Source organism: Lygodium microphyllum, chromosome 6 (assembly GCF_053477565.2).
Source record: "Lygodium microphyllum isolate KBCC chromosome 6, Lygodium_microphyllum_v1.1.10, whole genome shotgun sequence".
Taxonomy (NCBI): Eukaryota; Viridiplantae; Streptophyta; class Polypodiopsida; order Schizaeales; family Lygodiaceae; genus Lygodium; species Lygodium microphyllum.
Genome location: NC_141140.1, coordinates 121,167,697 through 121,180,088, shown reverse-complemented (window position 1 = coordinate 121,180,088; position 12,392 = coordinate 121,167,697). Strand labels below are relative to the sequence as shown.

The window sequence follows — 12,392 nt, the reverse complement described above, 5'->3', positions numbered from 1 at the left end:
TTTTGCCGCAAAGAGTGAAAGAGAGCGAAAGAGACCGTGCCTTTGGGAGGGAAAGGGAGAGGAAGAGAGAGGAGAGCTTCTCATCGCCGCCCGCCGTTGCCATCGCCTTTTGCAAAGAAGAGGAGGAAGTGCACAAAGGAAGAGAAGGGGCAGTCGCGAAGAGGAGACGAAGAATCCATCCTCGAAACTTTGCGGTGAGTACATTGTCCCCTCTTGGTTTGTTATTGTTCTTTCTTCTTTTCTTTTATTTGTTTTTGTTTAGAATGAGGTGCATTCAGAGTGAAAGAGAGGAAATGAGAGAGTGAGAATAAGAAAGGAAAAGAAAGAAAGCACGAGAGAGAGAGAGAGAGAATAAACATGAAAGATAACAAAGAATGTAAGAAAGAGAGAGAGGGATGGAGAGAGAGGAGAGAGAATGAGTGAGAAAATATGAGGGGGTGGAGAGAAACAAAGAGAGGGTTTGTCGTGAAGAGGAGACAAACAATCCACCCTCCTCTTAGTTTGTTCTTGTTCTTTCTTCTTTTTCTTCTTTTGAGAATGAGGTGCATCAAGGGAGAAAGAGAGGAAATGAGAGAGAAAAAAGAAAAAAGGAAAAGGAAGAGAGAGAGAGAGAGAGAAAGATTTGTATAGTTTAAGATATAGCTTTATAGATTCATCTATTAATTAGTTAGTTTAGTTAGATACTTTGCTTTAAATTTTTTAGATTACTGATCAATGATTAAGAGAGAGAGAGAGAGAGGGTGGAGGCAGATTTTTATTGTTTAAATTGTTATTTATTTAAATAATTGATTAATAAGTTTAGATTTATAGATTGTTAGCTATGATTTCTAGCTGATTTAAAGAGAGAGAGAGAGAGAGAGAGGGAGGGAGGGATTACGAAAAAAAAAAAGAGAGAGGGAGGGAGTGAGGGAGAGATGAGAACGAGTGAGAAAACACAAGGGGGTGATAGATTTATAGATTTATCTATTACTTAGTTAGTCTAGTTAGATACTTTGCTTTAAATTGTTTAGATTACTAATCAATGGTTGAGACACACACACACACACAGAGGTTTGTATTGTTTAAATCATCTATTTAAATAATTAATTAGTAAGTTAGTAGATTTATTTACAATTAGTAAGTTTAGATCTATAGATTTCTAGCCATGATTTCTAGCTGATTTAAAGAGAGAGAGAAAGAGAGAGGAAGGGAGGAAGAGAGGAGAATGAGTGAGAAAATAGGAGGGGATGGAGAGAAACAAAGAGAGTGTTTGTCGCGAAGAGGAGACGAACAATCCAATCCATCCTCCTCTTGGTTTGTTCTTGTTCTTTCTTCTTCTTTTTTTGTTTTTCTTGAGAAATGAGGTGCATTGAAAGAGAAAGAGGGAAAATGAGAGAAGGAGAAGAAGAAAGGAAAAGGAAGAGATAACGAGAGAGAGAAAATAAACATGAAAGATAACAAAAAAATGGGAAGAGAGAGAGAGAGAGAGAGAGGAGAATGAGTGAGAAAATACGAGGTGGAGAGAAACAAAGAGAATGGCAACAAAGAAAGAGAGAGAGAGAGAAAGAGAGAGAAAGAAAGAGGAGAAGATAACATAAAACGAAGAGTGCAAAGAAAGGGCCCGGGAGAGGAAAACCAAGACTTTAGTTGATATTAATTTTGTTGAGTTACAAAAGAAGAGATCCCTTCTCAAATAAATTAAGAAAGAAAAAGAGAATGAGAACAAAAACTAATTGTTTGTCATAATGTAGACAAAATGAAAAACAATGATGGTCGTGATGTTCAAGATCACGAGTGTATCTTAATCAGCATGTCCCATGTCCTTACTCTCAATGCAAGCTGGCAATCAGATGAAAGCATCGCTTGTCTCTATAAAACACGTACGATGCTTATTTGGAGGATTTAAATGAGCTCCAAATAAGGTTTCTAATCGATCCCATGTCGCATGAGAGGTTTCACAATCATCAACATGATGAATGTAGCTGTCATCAAGTTTGAGCTTGATAATAGCTTGAGCCTCATCATCATTTTTATCCCATATGACTGAAAGTGCATTTTTCCTTGGTTTCTTCTCTTGACCACTTGTGATTGACCACAAGCCTTTTTTCATCAGAATTAGTTTGATCCTAGTTTGCCATGTATGAAATCCGACACCGTTGAATCGAGTTGTTGGTGAGTCCTTACCCATATTGAGGTTACACGATCAACAGCAAATGAGCTCCAAAAATTTTAGATTTCAGCAGCAGAAGAGTTGAGCACAAGTGCCAAGAAGCACTAGGTGATTAGTATCAAGAGATACTAGGTGACTAGGTGACCAGTATGCCCTTTGAACTTGGGATCTTCAAGGTCTTACAAGGCCGTGGTCCGAGTCTTCCCCTCCTTGATTTAATGTTGGAGTAGCAAAAAAAAATCAGATTTGATCAGAGGCAAAGCTAAATTTGTTAGATGACATATATCTTCTTGGATTGAACTTGAATCTTCCAAAATGTCCCCTTCTTGCTAGTTCGATGCTTCAAATGTTACTGGAAACCGAGTAATAACTCTAACTCAAGTGGCAAACAACTCCAATAGACTGAAAAAAATGAGAAAATGAAGGGAAATAGAAGCTTGATGTTGAAGGAGCTATGGCTTCTCAGTTAGGGTTTCAACAACCATCTGATTTTTTGTTGATTGCAGCACAGACTCGATCACTTTCAAAAAAAAATTATATGGATAGAGAGCCTATCTCATGCACTTTGAAAACCCCATGGTGGTCATCAACTTGAACCCTTGACATTTAGGTGGATTGACCATTCAGTGCGTCAGTAGTCTCTCCTACCCATTTCTTTACTTTTTTCTTCATTTCATCATTCAATGGCTCCATGTTCTTCTACTGCTGGTAAGAATGATGGCTCCATGTTCTTCTACTGCTGGTAAGCTCAAAGGCCCTGACCATTTTAACTTGGAGTGTGGATATAAAAGCTTAGTTTGTGTAGAAGCAGCTGTGTGTCTTGTTTTGTGATTGACTTCTCGTCCCCAACAACCGTCTCTTCCATCTGGTTGGGACAAGTGCAATTTTAAGTAAGCAGTCCTTGATCGGGATACTGATGCTGCCAAGGCATATTCAGCACTTCTTGGATGTATCTTGAAGGAAGTCCTACTAGCAGCCGCCACTTGTGGGACACCTTTCAAGATGTGGTAGAAGCTAAAACTTAAATATGAGGCTCCATCAACCATACAGACTGTCACTCTGTTATCAAGGATTCAAACCATCTGATTGGAATCAATACCATTCAGTCGTTCCTTATTCTGGTGAACCAGATTCAGGACTAGCTTCACAAGACACTATATGCCCGCTTCAAAGCTCATTTGGTGGGGACTGCCCTCTACAAGCCCCACCTTACCCAGGCATCATCTACTCCAGTCAATTTCTAGCATTGGATCTCCATGTTATTCGAGGAGGATGTCAAGTGTGGTTTAGGGGAGGGAGGTTAGAGAGTGGAGTTTGCCCCCTACTCTGTTTGCACGCAGAAACCCCTTTGGCAATCTACCCAGAGATGTGGAATCCATGGTCATGATGTGATTTCCACAAAGTTTGTTTGTGATAGGCATCAAGATTCGGCTATTTCTACCTATTTTCAAGGCTTGATATGATAGACAACAACATTAGTGTCTTTCCAAGGCATGTTGGTGGTGGCTTGATCACCCACTACTTGGGTATCCATGGTCCTCTCTAGCTACCATGGTTATGTGTACAAAGGTGATCCAAGTTTCTGGCATGTCATTGTTGTGGTATGGGACATGGTGATGGTTTCCAGGGCGTGGTGGTTTCCCTGTCACTATATGTTCCATTATATTGTGTTTCCCATGATCTAAGATAGGGTGTTAGCATTATACATTTCATGGGTTTTATTGGTTGTATTTAGGCATTTAAGTGCATGTCTGAGTGGGAATTTGGGCAGCCATTTTTATTTCCAGCTCAATTGTCTCAAGTCTCACTCCTTGGCCTATTCATAGGTGCATCCTCTCCATTCTCCTCATTCATTGCACGTGCATACATTGGAGAAAAGAAGACAGGCACTCCAGTGGTCGCCATAGCCTACATGGTTTGTATGCACCTTCTCATGCTCTAATATGTGGATTCCATGGCATGTTCCTTCATTCGTTGAGTTCTTGTGTTCTTACTTTTTGTTCATCTCTTTTTGTGTACAGCAGTTGTTTTTATTGCTTCTGTGTTGTATCTCTTTCTCACAGTGCTACCTTCCAGCAGAGCAAATTTATTGACCACTCACATGATCTGCACTCACCGTCCTCCATCCAGCAGCTACAATCAAAGCTTGTAGGAGTGCACAGGTGGACAACCTTCAGCAATCAATTGAATCAATTTGTGCTCACTGTTATTTTCTGTTGCAACATGTCTTCTTTCACATCTCTCTGCTTTACATCTCATTGTTGGCAACTCTCCCAAGAGAAAGCCCAAACTGGAAGAGGATCGAGAATGGCACTTCTCACTTATAGCCTGGTCAAACTACACTGCACAAAGATCAACCATACAAATGTGATCACTCTATATACATCTAGCCTCTTCCAGTAGAGTCAGTGACTCTTCCAGTAGACTTGAGTGACTTGAAGCTATCGATAAATGGTGGCTCCATTTGGACAAAGACCCTCCCCTTCGGTAATTCTTTACCTTGTCCAGGTTGGGCATATCCTATTTATAATGCAGACCAAGTCGCAACATTCTGAAAGGAGTGAACTCCAAGCACTTGTTTTGCGTTTGAAGCGTGCTGAGTTCGCATATCATATCCACCAAAACAATGCCAAAGTACATTATTTGTCCTCAGCAACCCTTGTTTGAAAATCTCATTATGAATTTGTTTGCCCCAATCACTTGCTCCTACAGTGCCACGAGCTTTCATTATGGCCATTCAAAGCATTTGACACCACCCTGCAAGCTGGGCATATCTGCAATTAAAGCAGACCATGTTACCATGCCTGGATATGAAAGCTCATCAAGCACTTCTTGTGCTTGGGAAAGTATACTGCATTTGGCACTCATATACTTCTCTTCAATTGATGTCTGCATCAATACCAAGTCCAAGTTTGGAAGATATCCTTCATCCTTCAAGGATCAAAACATAGCCAACACATCCTTTGGTTGTGACCTACAACAAATTGATGCACCTCTTTGTTCATTTCCATGGATGCACTTGCAGGAATTTTCTTTGCCCCTTCATGCTTAAGCCCTCATACTCTCTGTTGTTTTTGCTTCAGTCCACCTGGCAGCACTAGCATAAATGTCTGACATCAGCAAGTATGCAGCCGCATCTTCTTCATGAAATGACACAAGATGCCGAAAACACCTCCATCCAAGTTCCATATCCCCATGGGTTTTACAAGCCGTCAGCAGAGCCCTCATAATTTCCTTAGAAGGGAAATATTGCATGGCTTCAACAGTTTTTTCTGCACCATAAACATCTCCTGACCGTCCAAGAAGATCAACCATACAAGCATAATGATCAACTGTAGGTCCAATTCCATGTCTCCCTCTCATCATCTCAAAGTACTCCTGACCCTTGAGAACCAAATTTGCACGACTACATGCAGTAAGAAGACATATGAAGGTGACAGCATTAGGCTTCACGCCCTGCTCTTGCATGTCCTCGAAACACTGTATAGCCAAGTTACCCTCATCGTTGTCACCATACCCCTGAATCATTGCTGTCCATGATATAACATCTTTAGTAGACAACTTGTCAAAAACTTGCCGTGCTTCAGCAAGTGAGCTACATTTTCCATACATGTAAAGTAATGCCTTCATCATAACATGATCTTTATCCAGTCCAGTTTTAGTTGCTTCCACATGTAGTTCTTGGCCTGTTTCTAGAATTCCTAGAATGCCACAGGCCTTCAAACCATTTAAGAAAGTCACTTTATCTGGAGAGATGCCTTTCAACTGCATCCTCTTAAATAGTACCATAGCCTCCTTACAAAGTCCACATTCAGCATAACTTGCAATCAGACCATTCCATGCAAAAATGTCTTGAACCTGCAGATTATCAAATACTTTCTTGGCTTCTGCAAGTGAGCCACACCTGCCATACATAGCTACCATTGCATTGCCTAGAAACAGCTCATTTTCGAGCCCCCTCTTGGTGATCTCAGTATGTATCTGCCAGCCCATCTCTAAAGTCTCAGCTATGTCACAAGCTTTTAAGCTGTTAAGAAAAGTAGAACTTGTTGGAGAAATACCCTCCCCCTGTATCTCCTTGAAACAGCTCAGTGTCAATGCATCAAGACTTTCCTCAGAACCTACAGCAGTCAGAGCAGTCCAAGAAACAGGATCTTTAACAGGAAGGTTATCAAACATTGCCCATCCCTCTACCAGTGAACCACATTTGCAGTACATAGATACCAATGTATTACCCACAAAAAGATCTCTTTCTAATCCTTTTTTAACCAATTCAGCATGTAATCTGCGGCCTGGTTCCAAAGTCCCTGCATTGCCACACACTTTCAAGCCGCAGGAGTAAGTAGCAGCAGACGGAAAAACCCCATCTAGCTCCATCTGATTTAAACACCTGAGTGCCTCCTCACAAAGCCCGTGTTCAGCATATGCTGCAATCAGTGCATTCCATGAGACAGTATCTCGATTAGCAAGCTTATCTAATGAATAATGTGCTTCTCTGAGGGAGCTGCACTTCCCATACATGTCCACCATCATACTGCCAATAAAGACATCTTTCTCCAAACCTTGTTTGATTACCTGAGAGTGTATCTCTTGGCCTATTTCTAAGCCTCTTAAAATGCCACCAACTTTCAAACTGTGAGAAAATGTCACATCATTAGGCAACACACCTTGTGATTGCATATTTCCAAGACAAGCAAGAACCCTCTGTCCATACCCATGTTCAGCATAACCTGCAATCAATGCATTCCAAGAGAATACATCTCGAGAATGAAGCATGTCAAATACTTCTTGAGCTTCCACAAGAGAGCCACATTTTCCATACATATCTACCAGAACATTGCAAATTGGAGCACATCCATCCAACCCTTTTCTGATTACGCTCATGTGAATTTGTTGGCCTGTCTCAAGAGTTCTTGTGATGCTACAAGCTTTCAAGCTGCAAGTATATGTATTAGCAACTGGAATAACACTCTCAGCATGCATTTGCGCATAACAGCTCAAAGCTTCATCACCACACTCACAATTAACATATGCTGCCATCAATATATTCCATGAAACGGCATCCCGAATATGAAGACTGTGTAACACACGGTGTGCTTCTAACAAACAGCCACATTTACCGTACATGTCTATAAGTGTGTTGGCGACAATAAGATCACTTTCAAGCCCTCTTTGAGTTATCTCAGCATATAGCAGTTGGCCCTTCTCAATAGCACCTAGGAAACCACATGCTTTCAAGCTGCTAGCATATGTAACATTGTCTGAAGATATGCCCTTCAGTTGCATTTGTTCCAAACAGCTCAGTGCTTCCTCCCCAAGCCCATCTTCAGCATATGCTGCAATAAGTGCATTCCAAGAGACAACATCACAGATAGCAAGTGTGCTGAAAACTTTCTGTCCCTCTGCAAGTGAGCCACATTTGCTGTACATGTCTGCTAATGCGTTGCCCACATAAGAATCTTTCTCCAATCCAATTTTGATTATCTCAGCATGAATTTCCTGCCCCTTACTAAAGGCTCCTACTGCAGCACAAGCTTTCAAGCTGCAAACAAAGGTACTAGCAGCCACACACTCGTTATCAAGCTGTATCTGGTCAAAACATCTCAGCATAACTTCCCCAAACCCATGTTCTGCAACTAATGCACTCCATGAGACTACACCTTGAGTGGAGAGTTTGTCCATAAAATGTTGTGCTTCCATAGACAACGCGTGTTTCCCATACATGCTTATGAGTGAGCTGCAACTGACATGATCAATCTCCAAGCCTCTTTTCATCATCTCAGTGCATATACCTTGACCTGTATTAAAATCTCCTATCTCATCACAAGCTTTCAAGATATAAGGAATGGTCACTTCATCAGGAGGTATGCTCTCAAGCAGCATCTCCTCATAACAGGTCAATGTCTCCTCAGCAAGCCCATGTTTTGCATATCCAGCTATTAGAGCATTCCATGCAACTGCATCTCTAATAAGAAGCCTATCAATCAAAACATGTGCTTCTGCAAGGGACCCACACTTAGCATAAAAATCTATTAATGTGTTGCTAACAAAACCACACCTCTCCAAACCTCTCTTGAGTATCTCAGAATATAGTTCTTGACCAGTTTCTAAAGCGCCAAAGATGCCACAAGCTTTCAAGCTACTAGAAAATGTGACATCATCAGGACAAACACCCTCTGACTGCATCTGTCTATAACACATCAGTGCCTCTTTGCCAAGCCTGTAATCAGCATATCTTGCAATCAACACATTCCAAGAGATTGCATCGCGTATGAGAAACTTGTCAAACACTTTATGAGCTTCTGTGAGACAGCCGCACTTCCCATACATGTCAATCAATGTGTTAGACACAATAATATACCCTTCAAAGCCCTTTTGAATAACCTCTGAGTGAAGTAGCTGACCTCTATCTACAGAAAACATATTTCCACATGCTTTCAAGCTGCAAGCAAACGTGACATCATCAGGAGATACACCCTCCAGCTGCATCTGTTTCGAACAAGCAAGTGCTTTCTCAGCATGCCCATGGTTAATGTATCCTGCCATTAGTGTATTCCACAAGGGTGCATCATGGATTGGAAGCGTGCGGAAAAGCTGTTCTGCTTCTTCAAGAAAGCCCCATTTGTTGTACAGGTCCAGCAAAGTGTTGCCGATAAAGAGATCTGTTTCGAGCCCGGATGCAACAATGTCGACAAGTAGTGCATGATATCTTTCATTATCTTTGAGCTTTGTGCATGCTTTGAGCAGGGCAACAAATGTGTACTTGCTAGGTTGGACATGATCCTGCTGCATTTGGTGGTAGAGGTCGAAGGCGTGGCACGAATTTCCACAGTTGACATAGCCATTTATCAGGGAGGTCCATGAGTAGACATTGCCGTAAGGAAGTCTATCGAAAGCTTGCTGAGCATCATGGAGGCTCCCACACTCAACCAGCACCTGCACGAGGTGGTTGCCTAGGACACCATGGTCCTCCAGCCGGTGTTGGCGCAGGTAAGCATGAAGGCGCTTGGCGAGAGGAAAGTTCTTCTTCTGTCTACATCTCTGCAAGAGCTCGATCAGGTTGTCGATGACAGTTGCACTTGGCTGGGATCGCTCTAGCATCAGACAGGATCCCTGTCCCCTGGCCAAAGCAAGCATTGCTTTGTAATGTTAATGTTCTTCTTACAACATTACTAGGCGCTCTGCGCCTAGCGGGCGCGATTTTCGTGGCGAGGGCGGGTGCTAGACGCGTGGCACCCGCCCCCGCGTTTCTTTGTGGGGAGGTTAGGGGCTGCCACGTGGCACCCGCCCCCCACCTCCCCTTAACTAATAGTATAGATTATTGAATAATAATATTAATTCCCAACGACCTGAAGGGCTTGCCGTTTTGTGCAACTTTGTGTGTGCAAGCTACAATCCTAGGGATGGACAAGTGCCTCACCCATGTGGGCGGTCTTGGCATCTCAAAAATATATCACATTACAAAAGATAAGATAATAATTAGTTGGGCATGTCGTTGCTAGCTGCACATCAAATTTATCCCAACATAACAAAGCTCATAAGGCTATGTCATGTTCCCTTTGTGTATCATGAAGTCACACTTCGATAACATGATAATGCACTTCACGTGTATCAAATAATACATACATTCTAGCTTCTTAGCATGCAAGACGACAACATACTTTAAGTGTAACAAACAACACACTTGTACAATGTCTTCGCACTTTGTGCAAGTGAGACACACGGGGGAGGAGGGGGGAGGAGTAGGAGAGAGAGAGAGAGAGAGAGAGAGAGAGAGAGAGAGAGAGAGAGAGAGAGAGAGAGAAAGAGCATATCATTACCATAACCTTCAAGCACAACAAATAGTGCACTTCACATGACATTTCTATTGAGATGTCAAGCTTCAATTGAGCTTGCATCCACTACATGTCTCACTGCGCATTAGGTAACTAACATGGAGAATATATACCAATGATTTTATAACTGGACTAAACCCACCTAGTCTACTCTTGGTTATGGCATATTTATTGTGCCACCTCATCTATCCTTAACGAGTCCACACTTAGTGACCACATGTATATATGTTCTAGTATTTTCATATGTCTTTTATCATGTTATAGACTAAGTTCTTTTGTGTAAAGAAGAAGAAAGAAGATGATGAAAATCTCAACCCTTCTTCTCTATGCAATCAAGTCTCCATTATGTATGTGTGCTCTTGGTCGCTTCATATCTCTCTCTTCTTTTTTGTTTACATGATATCAAAGCAATCCCAAGACTACACAGAGCTTAATCAAAGGCTAAGTTGAAGGTGGTGGCAAAGCACGAAAATAAGCAAGCAATGAGTAAGCTCTTCCATCTTATTCGATTTGCCTTGGAATATAGTCACAAGAGGATCTTGAGGTGGCAAGCCTATAATTTAATTGCAATGTAACTTTTTGAGCTCAAAGAGTAATGAAAATAATGCAAATAAGCTCTTTAGGGCTCTTCCATAGTGACCTTTGCCATTCGCGATCATTTTGGCCTTTGTTTTGGTCTTGCAAGTTGGTTGGAAGCAATTTCTGAGTAAATTGCATATTTGATTCTATTTGTCGTTTACTTATGTAGAGCTTACAAATTTCGGAATTGTAAGATTTCAAGTGTATACTAGGTTATAGACACAAAGAGCATCTATATATAGATTGCATATTACAATTATTGTTGTGCAATTAGTGAAAAAGGATGTAGTTTTTTAGTTTTAGTACACCTATATTGGCTTGGTTTGCATATTGTAAGTTTTGTAAGGCCACTTGTCTTGTTAAAATGTTTGACAATTTTAACCAAATTGTCAATAAGAAGCTTAATAAGAATAATTATTCTACATGGAAGTTGAGGATGATAAATTACTTGAAGGACAAGGGCATTTGGGACTATACTAAAGGAAACATGGTAGTGGCACCCAAAGTCTCTTTGCAAAATGCTACAGCAAAACAAATGAAGGCTAAGAAGAATTGCAAGCAGACATATAGTAAAGTGATGTACTAGCTATCTGTGAGTGTCGTAGATGGTATAATGGGCTATTTGCAAGAATCTAAAACCCCCAATATTACTTAGAAGAATCTCACAAGGTTGTTTGAGGTAAACACAAAGGCTAAAAAGCTACATTAGTACAAGAGTATCGTGAAAGCTCTTGGATCTATCAATGTATTAGTTGATGATGATGATGTTGTACGAGCATGTTTAGATAGACTTGGAGATTAATACAAGAACTTTAAGTCATCTACGATACCAAGGATAATATCCCTAACTTTGCAAATTTGATTTCTATGTTGCTACTTAAGAAGAGGAACCTTAGCATAGATGCTTCTTCTTCTCAAAGTAAGACCAAGTTTGAATATGTGTTTTACTCTACTAGCAGAGGTAGAGGTCATGGCCAAGGCCAAGGTGGTGGTTGTGGTCAAAGTTATAGTATAGAGCAAAATAGGGAAGAACAACCTCGAGAAAGGGGGAGCCAAAGAGGGCAAGTTGTAGGTTTTGATCAACAACATTAGAATTATGATGATAAAAGAGAATGCTAGCATTGTGGTGAAAATGTCATATTTTGAGTAATTGTTTCAAAAAGAAAATTGAATTAAAAAATGGAAAAATACAACAATGTAATTATGCTTCCACTAACAATGATATCAGAATTGAGCAATTTTTTGTCATGCAGCATTTTATGAATACTATGACTACTAATGGTTCATCTAAGAATGTTATATGGTATGTAAACTTAGGTGCCTTTAACCACATGACTTCTCATGGAGAGTGGTTTAGAGAGACACATAGTCCATAGTCTTTAGGCTATGTGGAGATAGGGATGATGCAACAGATCCCATAACTCACATTGGAAATATTATGTTAAGTATGCAAGATGGTAAAACAATGTACTTGACTAATGTGATGCATGTACCATACATAACTAAGAGCCTAGTTTCTATTGATCAAATGGTGAAATAGGGATTGTAGATATAATTCACAATTAATGGTTACTATATAGAGGATCTTGAAAATAGTTACAGGTTTATTGCAAAAGATAACTGTATTGATATATATTTTACTCTTGATATAGGTCTACTTGAAATGGATGCTACAATGTTTGTACAAGGTTTAGGAGTTGTGAGTAACATTGAATTTTGGCATAAGCAGATTGGTCATGTAAATATGTAGTATCTAAAACATATGTAGTCAAAACAAATTGTCGATGCCTTACCTTATGTTTAAAGTTGATGGGATGTGTAAAGTATGT

General features: G+C 40.5%; 1 protein-coding gene across 1 annotated transcript; it reads right to left on the bottom strand.

Annotated features, from left to right (window-relative positions):
• Positions 1-2,237: 2,237 nt before the first annotated feature.
• LOC148035047 (pentatricopeptide repeat-containing protein At3g09040, mitochondrial-like) lies at positions 2,238-9,295 on the bottom strand. Its single transcript, XM_087679940.1, has one exon. The coding sequence runs from the start codon at positions 9,284-9,286 to the stop codon at positions 5,198-5,200; it is 4,089 nt and encodes a 1,362-aa protein (XP_087536066.1). The 5' UTR covers positions 9,287-9,295; the 3' UTR covers positions 2,238-5,197.
• Between the last annotated feature and the right edge of the window lie 3,097 nt (positions 9,296-12,392).

Excerpts from the sequence above, each read along its gene's own strand:
- LOC148035047 (XM_087679940.1), bottom strand. The coding sequence starts at position 9,286 with ATGCTTGCTTTGGCCAGGGGACAGGGATCCTGTCTGATGCTAGAGCGA.